The sequence below is a fragment of the Microtus ochrogaster genome, unplaced genomic scaffold (assembly GCF_000317375.1).
Source record: "Microtus ochrogaster isolate Prairie Vole_2 unplaced genomic scaffold, MicOch1.0 UNK1, whole genome shotgun sequence".
Lineage (NCBI taxonomy): Eukaryota > Metazoa > Chordata > Mammalia > Rodentia > Cricetidae > Microtus > Microtus ochrogaster.
Genome location: NW_004949099.1, coordinates 5,441,447 through 5,459,340, shown reverse-complemented (window position 1 = coordinate 5,459,340; position 17,894 = coordinate 5,441,447). Strand labels below are relative to the sequence as shown.

The window sequence follows — 17,894 nt, the reverse complement described above, 5'->3', positions numbered from 1 at the left end:
GGGGTCAGCTATGAGATGGCGGGATGGCAGTGCCACGCTAGGTTTGGAAAGTTTGCCTGCTAGGTAACAGCATGGCAGTGCCTCGGACAGGAGGAAACAAGAGGTGCCGTGTACTTGGCGCTTGGGCTTCAGCCTGTTCACTCATTACAGCCGTGTATGGTGACAGGCTCTGTCCCCATTTTACAGATACAACACCATGAGCCAGTAGGGCAGACTTGATCTGTGACACTCAAACCCAGTGCTGCTTCTAGCACATTCTCAAAGTTGGTGAAGCATGAGTCATTTCCTTTAAATAAAGCCAAGACAGAGTAGGCTTAAAGAAGGAATACTGAGCTGCTCTTTTGAGAGAACTGAAACCACCTGCAGCAATGAATAGCTGATCGGTTGAAATGAGTCTAATGGCTGTTTTTCTTTAAAGAACGAAACAACAAAATCTCCCCCCAAAACAGACTCCTGGCAAGATCCTATACCAAGACAGGTAGAAATTTATTTCAAATTTTAATACAAAGAATACAAACCTCAGTTTTTCAAAGACATCAAATTATTCTTCCATAATTTGCTCTTACCACCTTTAAGCTAGCAGAAAAAAACCCATATAAGGAAAGTTACAGGCGGAATCCCGAGGATTGCATATTTAGCGATCACTGATTGTGCCATGTTTTCCCAAACCATCTTTTGGAGTTTAGATGAGAGAGACTGCATCAGCATGCACTAAATAGTGACTATTGTTTCCATCCTAAACCCAGCAAGGCATCTCTGGCTGCACTTTTACCAAGAACCCCAGCTGAAAGCACAGATACCACATGAGAGGGATTGTTAGATATTACTAGGGTCAGGGGTTCTGACATCTTAGCTACCAAACACTTTTGGCTACAGCAACCGCTAGGGCAGTTTGCAAATAGGATTGAGATACAGGATAAATCAAGTATCCTTCAAAGGTGTAATAGTAAAGAGGAGACTTAGAAATTAATTCTGTCCTTTGGTATGGGTGAATTTTATTTGGGATGAGGAAAGCGATAGGCATTAAATGCAAAAAGAACCACAGTGCTGCAACTATTTGAGGCTGGAGTGTCAAGGTCAAAAGCATTCCTAGGAAAAAGGCTGGGCCAGGCTGCTAGGGTTTCCTCCAGCAAGCCTTGGTTCTGATTCTTGGCCTCAGTTGGCTGGAGGTCACAGTGAATGAGCCCTCTTAGTAGGAAAGCCTCAGCCTTTTCCTGTAACACTGACTACAACTCAAAATCGCCTTCATGTGAGCAGGATATCTGTGATTGCAGAGGACAAAGGGGGGCTTCCTCCACAGACCCCAGCTAGCAAGAACAAATCTGCTAACACTGATTCAGAAGCAGCACAAAGTTAAAGCTTCCTTGTGGCCTTGGGAACTAAAACCAGTCAAGCCACACCCACTTAAACACCAGTCCTGTAGAGTTAATCTCAGTGACAGCAACTGTCAAGTGGGAGCCATTCATAGGTGTGTGTGGGTGGGTGGGTGGGTGTGTGTTTTCAAGTCTCAGCTCTTTCTTGGGATAGAAAGAACACGTGAAGTGGAGTAACAGAACCAGAGGTCAGGGCTTATACCAAAACACTGTCCAGCCACAGTGACAGTGACCTTTGGGACAAGATAGAACTTCGGTGTTTCTTTAGGCCACATCAGGGTCTACCCAGAGGCTTGGTTTAGGGTACACTTTCTTCTCCAGGCCTGGGTATGGTGTGTCCTACTGATGAGATGTGGTCAGGAGTGGGTGATGGCTGCATTCTGGGGTTTCAGTTGTAGCCGGAGGTTGTGGCAGTCCTGGCACTTAGTTTCAGTGACGAGGGACAGGCAGTGAGAAGGCTGAGTCCTTCACCAGCAGGTCAGCTGACAGCTGAATGGAATAAAACCCTGAGAGGGGAAGGCATTAAGCAGGACAGTACTCGCTGGGTCACCATCCTCGGGGTGCTTCTGCCCACCAAAGCTGCATTTTGGCAAGAAGTGGGACGAAGAAGATGTGAGCTGGTGAACACCAAACCCTACTGCAGGTTAGACACTGGCCCCTTGAAGAATGGGGTGTGGAGACGCCTGTTTCAGCTGGAGCTGGACAGAGGTGACAGGACCTGGCCCCTGAGGCTTCACTCCAGCTTTTTAGCTGGCACCCGGGTCCGTGCAATGATTATTGGTACCAGGGCCAGGCTGCCGATTAGAGCAGCCCACAGTGGTCGATAGAAGAGCCAGCCAGCAGCCACAGTCAGCAAGGTCAGTGAGGTGGCTACACAGAAGGCAAAGGCTTTCAGGCCAATATTGACCAGGTCTCGGAAGACAGGAAACCAGTCCACTGTAGGGAAAGAGAAGGTCATGAGTCCTTGAGTATACTGTGCTCCCATGCCCTAGACGGCTCCCCTCAGCCATTCAAGGGAGGAAAGGATCAACAAGGTGGACATCCAGGTGAGGTGAAGCTCAGCAAGCTGACATCCACAGCTGTATTCCCGCTCAGCCCATTCCCAAGAGTGGGCGCCTCGGCCCTTCAAAGTCCATGTTGAAGCAACCAAAAAGACCCATAGCACCCTCTCTCCCGCAGAGCCAATGCTGATACTCTACATTGCTCAGAGCTTGAGCTCTGAGCCGCTGTGCCAAGCCTGCAGAGGAAGCGCCTGGCGCTCAGCAGGCCACCTTGACTGATGGACAGAGAGGACTACATAGGCCCTGCCACGGCTCCCCTTATCCCTCCACACTACATCTGCCCTACCTGCCAGCATGCCTTCAATGGAAGAACCAGGATCACAGACAGGGCTTCTCAAACATGGTGGGGACTGAGACTCAGAGGGCCTGACCTGTCCTCAGTTGCATGGTCAACATAATTCTGTATCAATTCTGATCATTCTTTGACATGCCCACAATGTGGCTGGTATTTATGAGCATAGCTCAGCTGTCTAGGGAAAGTCTAAGGGAATGACTTTAGTTCTCTGTCTGTAAATGAGGAAATCTCCCTCATCCCCAATACTTGCTGCCAATCTGGGATGTGCTCCAGTCACACCTCTCCCCAGTCCGTAGACCTACGTCGGGGAAGGGCTTCTGCTGGCACCACAAGAAGGCTGGACGAGGACACACTGGGGCAGAGACCTTGCTATTGAGTCTCCCTGAGCAGGCTCTCATTCTGCTGAGTGTCAGTCTGGCACACTCTTGGGACCATTTGGAGTCCTGGCCTCCAGCTGTTCTTCCCTGCTAGCGATCTTTACTTTCCTTCTGATCTGAGTTACTGAAAGCTGTGTCAAAGTTGTTTACCAGCTCTACTTCACGAGCACGTGTTGCCTTGCCTTGAGGATCAGAGGATAAGGTTTTCACCTGTTGGCCCACGTGACTGTTGGGTCTATAAGCCTCCGTGGTGCTATTGAATAAAGGGCTTCTTACCAGTGACTAGAGGTCCGTTATCTGTCTCTGTCTGTGTGTCTTTGTGTGTTTCAATCTCCAGACCCTTGCCCCAAGCTCACGAACTGTATGGTAGCGCATAGAGTGCAGACAGGTGTTGTGCGCTGCAGCACACTTCATGTCTTGGGCACCAACACTTAAACTTGGACTCTCTTATGCCAGACTTAGGGCAAGTGAGCAGCCCCTCCCCAGGCTCCAGATGTGCTAGCTGCTGCAAACCTGGCCTGGCTCTGGAGGATGTTTCCATACAGGAAACTCCTAAGCAGGGGCAAGAAAAGGAAGGCCAGGGAGGGGTACCCATGACTCTGACTTGAGGGATTTCAGGTGCAGACCCAGTTCACAGCATAGGCTGGCAAGCCTCCTTCCCATAACTGTCCAGTCATGGAATAAGGGATGAGCAGAGCAGCCCAAACTGGACCAGCCTCCCATCCCTTAGTAGGTGTGAACATCCCTGCCCATCACACCTGCCTTGCCTTTCTCTGCTATTCATCTTAAAGCTACCATGGGGGGCGGGGGAAAGGATGGATGGACAGACATGACACAGAGCCAGGCCAGATGTTTGGTGTCCTTCTCAAGGATCCCAGCTGAAAGGCTGACCAATGCAGTGTGGTGAACACAGGACCTCAAGAGGAAAGGATGGCTCCTGCACCTTTCCCACTTACCCAGGGTGTAGAGGATCCGAGTCATGAGGTTGAGGCCCATAAACATGGCCATCCAGCCAGCCGCCCGCAGGCCCCACGTCTTCATGGAATTGCTCTTCTGTTCTCTACGAAACACCTCCTGTACAACAAGGTGGCATGGTGTCAGGATCCACAGAGTCACCAACCAAAAGTGTGGGTCCTGGGGGCGGCGCATTGTTCCTTACAGAGCACAGGGAGATGGGCAAATCTCATGTCTAAGCCTGTCTGGCTCGAGAATATGAATAAGAGATCTATGGCCTTAGTACATGGTCTCGCCATCCTTCCCACTGCAGCTGTCCATATGGGTGGACAGTTTAAAGCACACGCTGGTCTTGGGTGAAGCATTAGCCCGCAACCCCAGGACACTGCTTGCAGTTTCAGGCCCCCTGACTCCGACTGTTCCCTCCTACTCTGTAGGCTGCACCTTTGTACCCCATTGCTGTTCCTGGTTTTCCTTCTAGCCTGTAAATGCTGCTATTCTGTCTGCTTAGCCTACTCTGCCCAGGACCCAGTGCACCCCATATCCCATGTGCCTGTACTCAAACATAACACTACATGCCCAGCACTGCTTTAGGGCTACACTCCCTCCTACACATTGTCCCAGCCTCCTGGCATGCTGAGCACTGACTCAGCCCCACCCCAGCCTGAGTCTGTCTTCTCCATGGCAGCACAGGATCCCACAGCCCGCCCACCTGCACAAGTCGAAATCAGGGTCAGGTGTGGTCTGTTTGCCCCTCACCATACAAGTTCTGCCAGCTGTTTACGGTGATCCACTCCATCACTGTTCCTCACGGGGTTCTTACATTAGCCCGCGATTTGCTGGCCTCCCTTCTTCCTTGCACAGCAACTGCTATGACCCCAACCAGCTCTGACCCTCCACCTGGGCCTTGGCCACCTATGGGGAGCCCAGGTCAAGTGTGCTGTCGTGTGCAGACTGTCTGCCCACCTATGGGGAGCCCAGGTCAAGTGTGCTGTCGTGTGCAGACTGTCTGCCCACAGTTGCCCAGCAGCTCTGCACTTTCTTGCAGTCTTGGCTAAGATGCGGTTTCCCTGAGAGCCTTTCCCAGGCTCTGACTGAACAGTACTCTTGTCCAGTCTCTAACACACAAAGATGGACACCTGTCTCCGGATTTAGCTGCCACTGTCCTGTGGTTTACAAGTACACTGATCTGACTTAAAATAACTTAATCAGAATCTTCTGTTTTACTGAGACAGGAAGCTGAGGCTCGGTGAGGTTGTGGCACAACCCCACGGCTTCACCATAGATAGTTAACAGGAAAGCCGTTCTGATATGCCTGTGTTTAGTGAGCAGGTGTGGACCACGTGAACAGCCACCACACGAGATGGTGATAACAATGGTGGTGTTTTCTAAAATGTTTCATTACAACAGAAGAGGAAACAGGCTCAGGGAGGGTAAGACTTGTTCAAGGTCTGTGGCTGGTGAGAGGCAGAGCCAGAACTAGGCAGGAGCTGAGTCATGCCAGGGTCTGGGCCCCTGAACTCTTCAGACCCTGGAGTCCCCGCGTCCTGACTTTGGAGCCCAGCTTTCTTCTCAGCGCTGTGTGGCTGCCTGCTTGCCTGTCTAGCCAAACCTTTCCTCCCGGGCCTCCTCCGCCACACATCTCACCCACCACCCTCTGGAGTCCTCCAGACACCTGAGACTGCCTGAGAAGGCTGGAAACCAGGGGTTGGGCAAAGCCCTGAGAGAAAGAAAAGGGCTTCCTAATTTTAGAGCGGTTCCTAGGATGACTCATAGCCCAGGCTGGGAGGTGGCAGCCCCACCCTGAGCCTGGTAACTAGGCTCCCCAACAACAGATCGGACACACCCTATCTTGGCCAGGTAAAGGAGTAGGTGGGGTCCAAACACTATGACCCACTGGTGGTGGCTGGAAGAGGGCAGCTGAGGACGCAGTAATAGCAGCAGAAGGGCCACAGCTATGCTCTGAGGCCAGCTGCACCCTTGGCCTTTTCTGGCTGGTTCTGGATTGAAACCCACAGATCTGCTTAAGACACACAGGGAGGCCCCAGCAGGGACCCACTGGGTTTACAAGCAAGAGCTGGAATTGACAATGCTCTATTCTAAAGGTGCATTCCTCCTTCTCAGTACTGGGAAAGGCACACCCAGGGGACTTTGGGACCTGTGTGTGGGTATCACCTCACTCACATGGCGCTGATACTGCAGCTCCAAACCCTTCACTGATGCCCCTGAAGGAAGAAGAGGCACCTGACAGTGGCCTCTGCCTTATGGCAACCTTGCAGCCACTGTCCCCTCTTCTCCTGGTACCCACTGGCAAGTGAGCTCTTTCCCGCCTGACTTGATTATTCTAGGGTGGGCCTGTTCATTTTGAGGGCCTGCACAAAAATGACTTGTCAGAGGCCCTGGCCACAGAAACTGTCTATTAGAAACCCATCGTGCTGGGGCATGGCTGCTCACACTCCTACCCTGGTCTCACTATTCTCCTCCCACAAGACTGACAGCCTGAGAGGGCAGTGTCAGGGCAGTCAGTCCTCAGTGCCTCGCTCACAGGAGGCTGCTGTCCTATTTCCTTTTCTTCATCCTGCATTGGCCAGACCGCTAGTGGTGGGGCTTCTTAAATAGCACCGAGAAGGGCAGGATGTGCCTGGCCCCAACATAAAGGCAGGGCAGCAGCAACTCACCTCAGCTGAGAAGTCTCCATGGTGCAGGAGCAGCAAGGTGTCCCCAGACTTGGTGGAGTATGGGGTTAGCTGGTCACCTCGCTGCCGGGCAATCACAGTAACCTGATCAGGAAAGTCATTATTAGAGCTGAGTGGAGCGAGGGACAGAGGCACAGGGTGAGATCCACAGCCCACCCCTCAGACTCTACACCAGTCAGGAGGTGAGGAGACCTGGGGCTTCTCTCCTTCTATGGGGTACAGCGCCTGGTGCTCTGGCCAAGCTGCTTCAGTCCAAGCTCTAGGGAGGTACTCAGTACAAAGCCCACGTTGGGGCAGAGCAGGGGTTGGGGCAGACCTACACAGGGAGATGGCGTGGACCACATGGTGACATTGCTGCTTGACAAAGTCCCAGCATTTCTTCGCCATGGCAGACCGCACTTCTCCAGCACTGTTTTAGTCTCATTTTTAATGATTCTCACTATCAATGCCTTTCCCTTTGGGAAATTTTGCGCGGGCTTCAGTAAAGAATGAAAACGTGCACAATGGTAGCCTCTCTAAACAAAATAATTCTTTGGAAAATAAAATCCCCACCATCTTGGAACCAGGAATCCCATTGTGCCCTCCTAATTTCACCAAGTGCAGAAATGTTAGAGATTTACTACACGCCTGACCCCAAGGATGAATGCCTACAATTCTGCTCCAGAACCTGAGGCCGTTAGGGGCAAGAGTTCAGTTAGTAAGTGTAGAGAAATCAGAATGGTATGGTACAATGGGAAAAGAGTAAGACAGCAGGACTTCCCTTTGGGGAGCCTATGAGGGGAACACCCATAGAGTAAGACTAAGACACAAAGGGACACAAATAGGAAACAGCTCAGTGCCTATCCCCTTGAGGAATGAAAATTGCTCTTAAATTTAGTGGGAGTGTCTAGTCCCAGAAGTCCTTTTCCCAAGGTCAGACATTTGGATAGGGGTCCCCATTCCCTCAGGAGCTTGCTACAAAGGAAGTTACTCTTCTGGTCACTCGCAAGAGGAACTTGTGGCCCTATTGTCAAGGTCAATGCTAGATTCCTCAACCTCTTATCTCAAGTCACACCCCAACTCACAAGCCCCCTTTCTCCATTTTGTGTTCCGTACAACTACAGAGAATAAAACGTGTATTTTTTTCAGTAAACACTGCTGGCAGCCATCCTGATTCACCTTCAGATGGTGTCTGTCCCCCACCCCCAGCCTCCACATATCCTCTTTGGACCTGAACCCTGCAGAAGCAGGTCTCCAGCAGGGAAAGGTCCTGCTGTCCTTCTAGACCGAGAGCTACTATGAATAGGACCGGTGGTCACAGTGGACTCCAGATGAATGACAACGCATATGCACACCAAGCAACCAGACCAGGCATGGATCATCTATGCTTGCTCCACCATGGCTTCCTGAGCCCTAAGAGTCTTCTATCTGCCTCCAAGGTCAGGCTCTGGGGTGGCATTCTGATAGTGTACTATAAAGAACCAAGACCACGTACTGTGGCTGGGAGAAGGGGCTGCTATAATTGGACAAGCACCACTAGGACTGTGGCTCCCAGCCTGGGGTCCAGGAGTCACTGTGGAAAACACAGACCTCTGAAACTGCCTAAGACCATGCCTGCTGCTTGTGCAAATGAGAAGCAACACAATTAGGACCCAGGGAATCATGACTGGGGGCAGCCCCAGGGAAGCAGATTACCACATGAGCTGGGCCCAGGTTAGGGTCATCACTGCTCAGTCCTGCATAAGAAAAGGAGACGCGGACATCACCAACCTGAGGGTGAAAGAGAAGAGGGAGAGAGTGAATGGTGATCCAACACCTGGCTGTTTTCACTCTTTCACCGAGACTGGCCCGTTCCCTAGGAGGCCTGCCCATCTCCAGTCTCCATGGCCAAGTGCAGCGTGGGTTCAGCTGTTGCACACACTCTCAGTGCTACTCAAAAGCCTTGTCCTCTGCTATGTGAGCAGCCCTCATGTCCACGTACCTCCGGGTACTTAGGGTTTTCACTGTGGTAGAAGAAGTCTCCTCGGCGAATGATGTCCACGTGGGGGTCCTCCAGCTTGGATAGGCTCAGGGGCTTGAAGTTGTCAATCTTGTCAATGAGGCCTGAGGAAAGCGGAATGCTCAGAAACCATGGCCTCCCCTGAGAACCCTGCTCTGCTAACCTGTAACCTGACACGCTGTCCTTGGTGCTCTCAGACAGCAAGGCCAGTACCAGCCTATGCCCTCAGGCTTTTTGCCTTTCTCCCAAATGCAGTAGATTTCTTTTTAAAGTAGTGGGTCTTATATAGCCCATTGTGGCCTCAAACTCACTAAGAGCTAAAGGTGACCTTGACCTCTGGATTTTACTGCCTTGCTCTTCAAGTGCTGGGATGACAAGGCCATACATGGGATGACTGTCATACACGGTTTCTTTTTTGTTCCATGACAGGGTTTCACTATGAAGCCCAAATCAGTCTCAAACTTGTTAATCCTATCTTGGCTCCCTGAGTGCCAGGGTGATAGGCATGTGCCACCACGCCAGCTGCAATGCCTCCTTTCCCAACTCTATCTCCAGAACTGCCCTGTGCCCAACTCACTCACTAACTCTTCCAGGAAGGCTTTTCCATGCCCTGTCCTGCTAAGTCAGCCTAGTCCCAGCTGTAAGAGTGGCTTTGCTTTCTGCCATCTCTCCTCAGAACACACTCTCACCCACATCTAGGCCAGACCTCCCTCCACCACAGGCATCAGCTGAGTGGCAGAGCTACTGGGACAGCCAGGCTAAGACTGCCTATCTGGGTCTCAAGCACCTCCTCTGTTACCTTCCCAGGATAGGCCCAGGGAACCCAAGCATTATATGACTCGTGGTGCTACCTTAAATCTTTAGGGTTTCTCCTCAAGTTACAGAGGAGGCTCTGATGCACCTCCTTGTGGGAGAGCTAGATGCCTGGCAGGGCTCAGAAGTGGAACCAGAGGTCAGAGGGAGGGAGGGCTGCCTGAGGCAGGTCTCTGGTGCAATGTCTGCTCAGAAAAGACATGCACAGAAGTGTCCAAAGGGTGTAGCACCTGGGGTAATTTCTAGAACAATTCAGGCTTCAGAGGAACTGCCAAGAGTGGGGGTTCTACTCTTGAGGGCTCACCTCACTCTGGAATTATCCCAGTCCAGAGTATAATTCTGAGATGGGGGCCAGCTGGACCCTGATACCGACTACCATAAGCTGTGGGTCTGCTTAATACTAGGGCCCCAGACCTAGAAGAGGCCAAGGGGATAGAAAGGCCTTTGAGTGGGCACCTCTACAAAGGCCCGAGACTCACCTGCTGAGAGAAAAAACCTGCCAATTTGGACAAAGGGGGCTGTTGCTGTGAAAGACTCCACTGCCATGGCACTGCAGGAGAGAGGGAGGACAGTCAATAATGGGGCACCAGGGTGGGAGCTGTCTGGTCACCTTTGGGTTGTAGTGTGCTGGGGACAGTCCCTACCCAGGAAGGGGATCCTGCAAGTCTAGGCACATGACGCCAGGGCTCCTGTTTCCCTCTCTGGGAAACACCCCCGCTCTGTCTCATCACCCAGAGCTGCATACCCTCTTACCTAACCTGTCCCAGCCTATTAGCTGTTGTGGAATATTACTCTAACTAGGTAAAGATGTGTTATATTTGCTTATGTTGTGGAATACTACTCTAACTAGGTAAAGATGTGCTATATTTGCTTATGTTGTAGAATACTACTTTCACTATGTAAAGGTGTGTTACATTTGTTTATGCTGCCTTTGTTTAATTATGTAAAGATGTGTTGCTGTTTTTACCTTGCCTGCCTAAGACGCTTGACTGGTCTAATAAAAAGCTGAACAGCCAATAGTTAGGCAGGAGAGGGATGGAGGTGGGGGAGAGGAAGAGAGGAGAGAGGCTGCTAGCCAACCAGACACAGAGGAAGTAGTGCAAGTAGGACCGAGAGAATGAAAGAAAGGTAAAACATAGAAGAGAAACAGGTTAAATTAAGTTATAAGAGCTAGTGGGACAAGCACAAGATAAGGTTGAACATTCATAACTAAGTCTCTGGGTCATGATTTGGGGGCTGGCGGTCCGAGAAACCTGCTACAATTAGCCATAAAATGGAGCCTTTCTGGACCACATACCACTTCCAGCCTGGGCAGTCTCCATCTTCCTGGCTCAACTTGGACCATGGCTTCAAATGATCTAGCCATGCCCAAGTGCTACTTCATCATCCTCACCCATACCACAGAGTGATTTCCCCCTGAGGAATCCTAACACTGCCCCTAGAGCCCCCAACCTGGCTAACAGTAACAAGGGACTTTGTGACACAGAGAATTCTCTCAGTCCTTCACCAGGCCAGAGCTAACTTGAGGGTCAGCAAAGACCAGGTCTTCATCTGTGCGCCTGATGCCAACACAGAGCTTGGTGTTAAAACTTCATCTTGTGTGTTTGTCAACCCATCACTCAAATTAGAAACTGAGGCTGGAGCCTGCAAGGATAAACAAGACTGGACTTGGGTGGGCCCAAGCCAAGCTCTCACCTGGGGTTTTTGTGGCCAATCTCTCGGTCAAAGTTTTTGCTGTTGACAATTTCTGACCTCCACTCCGTATCTGCATGAAGAGAAAGAAGGGGCAATTCAGACCAGCTAAGAGTGGTCTCAGCATCCTCTTACCATGACCCTTGGGGACCAGGGTAGCTGCTTAGGACTCCCTGGATGGTGGGCATGCAGGACCCTGAGGACTGGCACTCAGGAACTTTGCCTGGTGCTGAGGCTTTCCACACCTGCCCACAGCCCCACTGTGGTGCCCACCACCGCCAGCCTGGGCTAGGGTGGCAGTCACATGTCCTGGGGATGTGCAGGGGCTTGGAGGGTCCGGGACTCACTGTAGGAGTACTTGGTCTCCTTCTTCACCTGGCCGTTCTCTGTGTACTCACTGCAGAAAAAGCACAGACAGCAGAAGTCAGCTCAGGCACCTGAGGCCATCTGCTCTCTAAGTGTCTGAATTGGCCTCATGGTCCAGCTCCCCACAGGGAGTAGAAGCCTGCTGGGCTCAGGAACAGACAGTCCCCAGCCACCATGGAGCAGGCACCATCTCTAGAAGGCCTGCCTGGAGGGACATGGTTTCTCAGCTTAGCTACAGACTCCAGCTGGCTCGCCCAAAGATGTCTATCTTTGGGCTCAAAGAGATATCCAGCTGCAGCCTCTGGGAGAACCTAGGGTGGCAGGGGAATGTTCTCGAGTATTCCTTGATTACTCCCTTCCCCTCACAGGCCATGTAGTTCAGGTGGGGCCGAGTCTGGTTCTGGCTCTAGGTGACCAGGCCGTGAGTTAACTGAGAAGTGGCCTGTGCCCTCTATGAGAGGATGACCCAGTGCAGGAAAAGCTGAGCAGGAACTGGCAGTGGAAGGCCACACTAATTCCTAGTGACATCATTTGAGCCTGGACTGTCATGCCTTGGGCAGTGCATCCTAGAATGTCCAGGTAAGTAAGCTGAGCAGCTCCCTTTCTGCTTTGGCCCACTCTGCGCTAGACTGTTGTCACCTCCAAATAAAAGGTCGCCATGCACCAATGCTGGGGTCTGACACTTTTCTGATAAGCAGACCCTACACTTTGAACTTGGTTAAATGGCCTCTTCATAAAAGCACCGCCCTTTATCTTAGCACTGAGCCCCTCACACCCTCATGCTCTCCACTTCCTCAATGCCTGGTTCCTCACCTGGACTCTTCTGTCTCCACCCACTGGTACATCTCCACATGCCGCCGCAGTTTCACAGCTGGAAGATGGACCCCGTAGTTTGGGTCAGACAAGAGCTTCAAAGAGAATCAAACAAAGTGTAAAGGTCAGATGTATGGCAGTCCAGAGGAGCCCAACTACAAGAGGGATAAAGACGGGCAGGACTGGAAGTGAAGATGGAGACCAGCACAAAGCTGCCAGCCTCAGCTCTCAGCACAACACCCATGACCCTGAGCTCAGACAACAGCCCAGCTCCAATCATCATACTGTGTGCAAACTGTCATTTGAGCTGTTGTTATCACATGACTGTGAGACTGTTGTCATTAGCATAGGGGACAATGGGACCGAGAAATGACTTGACCACAGAGTCACAGAGGCCACAATCACACCCATGTGGATCTGAGGTCCAACTCTGAGCTACTGCAGTCGGCAGCTGCCACCCAATCCCCAGCCTACCTTGGATGTCCGCAGGGACCCGATGATGTGCACCAGCCTCCCTTCATTCTCCGGAGCTACACTGTGGATGCTGTCTGGGGACACCACAAGTGACAGGCCCTCTGCAAGTAAGGTGGCTGTCTTCAGTGCACGACCCTGTCAGAGGGCAGAAGAAGGGATTTCAACAGCTCAGGTGCTGCTTGACACCTTGCTGTGGGTACAGAGAGGGATGGGCCTCAGCAAGCAGAGCTGTTGAGGTCTAGCAACTGGGGACTCAAGACTAGAACCCGGGCAGACCCCACCAATCTCAGACTGTCCAAAGTTGGAAACAGCTCTGTGTCTCCCCTTGCCTCTGCCTCCCACTCCCCAAGCTTCCAATCCATATGGTTTACAAAGGCCAATCTGAAGCACTGTCCAAATCATGTGATCCAGGACTTGCCGACCAGGTGTGCTCTCAGCTTAGCGGACACACTTCATCTGCCTCACCCAAAGGTGCCTGGAGCCTCTGGGAGAACCCAGGGTGGCACAGGCACCTTTCCCAGCTTTTCATGATTACTTCCCTGCCCTCCAAGGCCATGTAGTCAGGTGAAACTGAGTCTGGTGTTGATTCAGAGAACCGAGACCTACACCATGAACCTGAGAGATAGCTGTAACTTCTGCTAAACTGACTTAAAAAGACATGGGTCTGGTTCCCCGATTCTTGCAGATGATAAGCTGCTTGGAAGGGGGACTGAAATTGCTCCAAGGGAAGGGGCTGCCCCCCCCCCCCCACATAAAATGTCACCACAAAGAGGCAGAATTCCAGCAATCCAGCATGAGTGCCTGGACGTTGAGTGCTTCAGTCATGCCTGAAGAAGGTTCTCAGGTGTGCAAACTGACTCACTGCCCCTCTGGCTTACACTGAGGTGTGTCACAGCGGAAAGAATTCTGATTAACTCAGCAGCCCTCTCCCTCCTGTAAACCTAGGCCTTTTATTTCAGTGTTCAGTTATTGGATCCTCGCCCTGCACCTTACCTCATTGGTGAAAATTAAATAGAAGGAGAGCAAGAAGGTCACCAGCCCCACGAACATCCCACCGGAAGTCTCACTCAGCCGCTCCAGGAAGCCTGGCTGGGGGTCAGATGTCACCTTGACATGTTCTTTCCTACTGCCGATACTGGAATACTGAATGGGAAATTGAAAATTTGATGAGTTTTGAGAAATAATTTTGGTGTCCAAAATTATTCTTCCCAGAAGAACCCTATTCCCCACAAACATTGAGGGACAATTCTACTTTGGCATAGAATTTCTGGGTCATAAGTTCAGCACAAGGCAAGCAAATGCTAAAGACACCAACAAGCTATTTCACAAAGCAGCTAGAAGTGTTATTTTTAACTAAATTTGAGAAGTAATGGCTGGGCTTCCTGAGGACTGTGCTGTTCTGTGAGGCTGGAAGAGTAGCAGGTGGCCTTTTGGACAGTGGGGTCACAGTTCTAAGAACTACCAAGTGGCTATGATGAAAATCCAGTGAGAGGCGCGCCCAGTGCTGGCTGCACCTTCCAGCTAGGGCATCAAGACAAGCTTTCTGGAGGAGAGGGCATAGAGGCAGACCTCAGGAAAAAGGCGCCCTCAGTAGGGAACTGTGAAGCAATGGTGTGCAGTGGTACTGTCTGCCCTAGCTGTGCAGGGCTGGTAGAAAGACAAGGCAGATGGACATGCCCAGGCAACACCTGGTAGGCCCAGAGCCACAGGTCAGTGGTGCAGGTTTTGCCCAGCTTGCTATTGTCAGAAGTATGTCTAATGCTTATCACCAAATGCAGAGACTGAGCCTGAATCCTGGTTCTGCCACCCCACTAGCTGTGGACCCCCCACTTCTTCACGGGTAAAGTGGAGGCTAAGCTCCGGTGCTTGGGGTGGTGGCTCAGTGCTGGGGCCTCGTCGGCTCCTATGGGAGTTACAACTATAGGGACATTATCAGATTTCTCCATCACTGAAACTGAGGCTGCCACCCAGACTGTGGGTGTGGATGAAAGGCACAGAGATACAAAGTGGTCACCAGGCAGGCACCTCAGAGAGCCAGGTCCCTTCCTGCCTAGGATCAGAGGATGAATTTGGGTCCAAGTCTGTGATCATAGCTGATGCCAGTCTGGCTGCTCTCCAGGGCTGCCTCAGGCCTGCTGAGGACACCCACAGAAGCCAGAATGATACCATCAGAAACTCAGTGGAAACAACCGCTGCAGACAAGAAGGTGACCATCAGTCACACTAGTTCAAGGCAGAAGAGACTACCACTACTCCATTTCACAGATGAGGAAATCAAGACTCACTGCTTAGGCTATCTGCCCAGAACAATAGCTTATAAGTAGTGAGTGAGTGTTCAAATCCAGGCAGATCCCTCTGCCCTCCTTATCACTTAACTGTAATGTGAATTGAAGAAGTGGAAGCAGAAAAAGGAGACCTGTGTTCCTCCAGCTCTTCCTAAGCCCAGGAAGGAAGGGAGGGCAGGATGTTCTGGGGGAGAGGTAAGATGGGAAATGGCACATATAGGTGTATGTATATGTATGTGTATATGCACACTTATGTATCCTCCATGTCATAGTCCACTTCCAGCACACTGGGCTCAGAATCAGCAAGCAATGAAGCAATAGGTAGAAATATACTGGGCCTGGAAATTGGCACACCAGGGTTGGAATTCCAGCTTTGTTGCTGTGTGAGCCTGGTAACATGCTCCACCTCTCTGGTCCTGGTTCCTCACTTGCTGGTAATAATACCCATCTGACAGGACAGTTGTGATGCCTCTGCTCCACCCACTGTCTTAAGATTTTCTTGCTTACCCTGCCTGGTGGTTCAGCTACAATATGGATGTTCTGGTACTCTGTCCCCTAGACATGACATAGCCATTGCCATCTTAAAATAAGAACAGTTTTGATTATCCACATGAGCCCCTCACATGATCAGGCATGTTTCCTGGAAGAGTGGAAGAGGGTCTTTATACCCTCAGGTGAGAATCCAGCCACTCCCCTCCTATGTCCCACCCCCAGCAGTATGTAGTACTGCTGGAGTACAGGAGGCAGAAGGCTAACAGAAGGGGGATTGGGAGCAAAGGAGACAAGACTCCATTACACAGCTTTCCAGGGGTGGTCACCCATGTTGATATGGGACTTTGGTGATATAGCTGTTTGGGGTTACCTATGCTTCTGCAAGTACACCCACTAACCTCCTTGATTCACCAAGATGGAGTTGGTAGGCTTGTTCCTTTGGTCTATGGTTATCCTGTCTGACCGAATGGATGCTTGTTCAAATCTTCCCAGGAAAATAATGTAAAAATGGATGGACAAAGACATGGCTACTATAGATATCTCATTGTGTCTGTTTGTTGGTGTGGAAGTCAGACCCCAACACACATACCCAAGATGGTCTCTGACTGTACAAGCCTCTAAGAGTGACTTTTTCATGAGTTAAGTACCTCCCATGTAAGGGTTCTGTACCTAGCAATCTTCCTCAAAACTTCAAAATAACTGATCCCATGAGAGAGCGAACCCTGGGAAGTTAAGAGTGGAAGAATCTTGATTTGCCTCTAGGCTTGACTCCAAAGCCTGCCCTTGTCACCTTCCCAAGCTGGTGCTGCAGCATAAGCTGGCTTAGAGCCCCCGAGCAGGTGTCTTCTGCTGGGGAAGTGCAAATATGATGACGACGATGACAATGATGCTGATGCTGATGATAGGTGCCAGCAGGAGTCCACCTGCTCCTGTTAGACTGGTCTCCAGGCTGCCTTCTCCTCTGGCTCCAGTGCAGCTTTCCTAACTTCTGGCTCTTCGCCCCTTCCAGAACGGGACAATGTGCCAAGCAGTCACTGCCTGGGCAGTGGGTGACACAAACTCTAGTCTCTTAGGAAATGTAGGAGACCAAGAAGAGGTTTGCAGGACAGAGGAGAAGCCTGGGAAGAGGACAGAACGAGCCAGAGGAGGGCAGCATGACACTCTACCAAGGAGGGAGAGAAGGTGTGCCTGGGGTTGGCAGTGTTCCTGAACTGGCTTCAGAGGCGCTTTCGCCAGAGGCAGTGGTGAGTCACCAGCTTCTCCCACACCCAGTCCCCTAGTAAGTGATGCTGCTCAGCTCCTTGAATGAATGTTAGCGTTCACTACTATAGTTCTTAAAGACGTGTTGCAGTAGGAAGAAACCATAGACCGGGGGGGGGGGGGATGTGAGGGAGACTATCCTCAGCCAGGGTCTCTTACCAAATAAGTGCGGTAGGGACCGGGAGGTAGAGAAAAGCCTCCCTCTCCTGGTGATCCAGCCAGGCTCATCCAGCTACAGTGGCACCACAGCCCTGCGTACACGCCCCCTAGGGCGAGGAGGTCAGAGCAGCCTTTGCTGGCCAGCTCCACCTGGGCAAAATCGCCTTGCCAATATGCCCACCGACGGACACTTTCTTTCCCCGTGGCCCTTCTAGTCCCAAAGTGACATACCCCCGGGGGCCCAGAAAGTAACTAGAAGTCGAAAGAGCAGCATGCACGAGCTGACTCGACGGAGGAGAGCGTCCTACAAACGCGCGGCCTGAGGGAGAGTGAACAGATGGATGAGAGCTGGGAGATCAGAGCCGCCTCACCCACTAGGGTCGCATCGCTTAAGGACACAGCGTGGACCCGAGGAAGAAACGGGCCGGATGATGGTGTGGTCCGGAGACCAGGAGTTACTCACGTTCGCGGCCATGGTGGGCCCAGATCGCCTCCGTGGTCTCGCACTGCTCTGTTAGGAATTGTTCTGAAGACCGGAATGCAGAATATGGTAACCTTCTGTCTGCTACAGAGCTGCAAGACAAAGCGTGGAATCCGAGACCTGGCTGGACTCAGGACAAAAGTTACCGCCCCGCGGGTAGTTATCGGCGCCCCGCAAGTTGTCTGCGCGTGCGCATTTCGCGGCCTGCTGGGAAATGTAGTCAGCTGTCGGACACTTTCGCCACAAAGTGCAACACACCCATTGCTTCACTAGTGCGCGTGCGCGCTGCGAGATTTCTGGGAAATGTAGTACCTGCCTCGTTGGAG

At 51.6% G+C, this 17,894-nt stretch overlaps 1 protein-coding gene across 1 annotated transcript; it reads right to left on the bottom strand.

The window, feature by feature from the left end:
• Positions 1–467: 467 nt before the first annotated feature.
• On the bottom strand, positions 468–17,800 carry Tmem43 (transmembrane protein 43). Its single transcript, XM_005364886.2, has 12 exons — positions 17,551–17,800; positions 13,886–14,035; positions 12,893–13,027; positions 12,419–12,513; positions 11,587–11,636; positions 11,243–11,312; positions 10,027–10,097; positions 8,717–8,838; positions 8,431–8,505; positions 6,739–6,840; positions 4,063–4,180; positions 468–2,309 (listed from the first exon to the last, which is right to left on the bottom strand). The coding sequence occupies exons 1-12, from the start codon at positions 17,560–17,562 to the stop codon at positions 2,107–2,109; spliced, it is 1,203 nt and encodes a 400-aa protein (XP_005364943.1). The 5' UTR covers positions 17,563–17,800; the 3' UTR covers positions 468–2,106.
• Between the last annotated feature and the right edge of the window lie 94 nt (positions 17,801–17,894).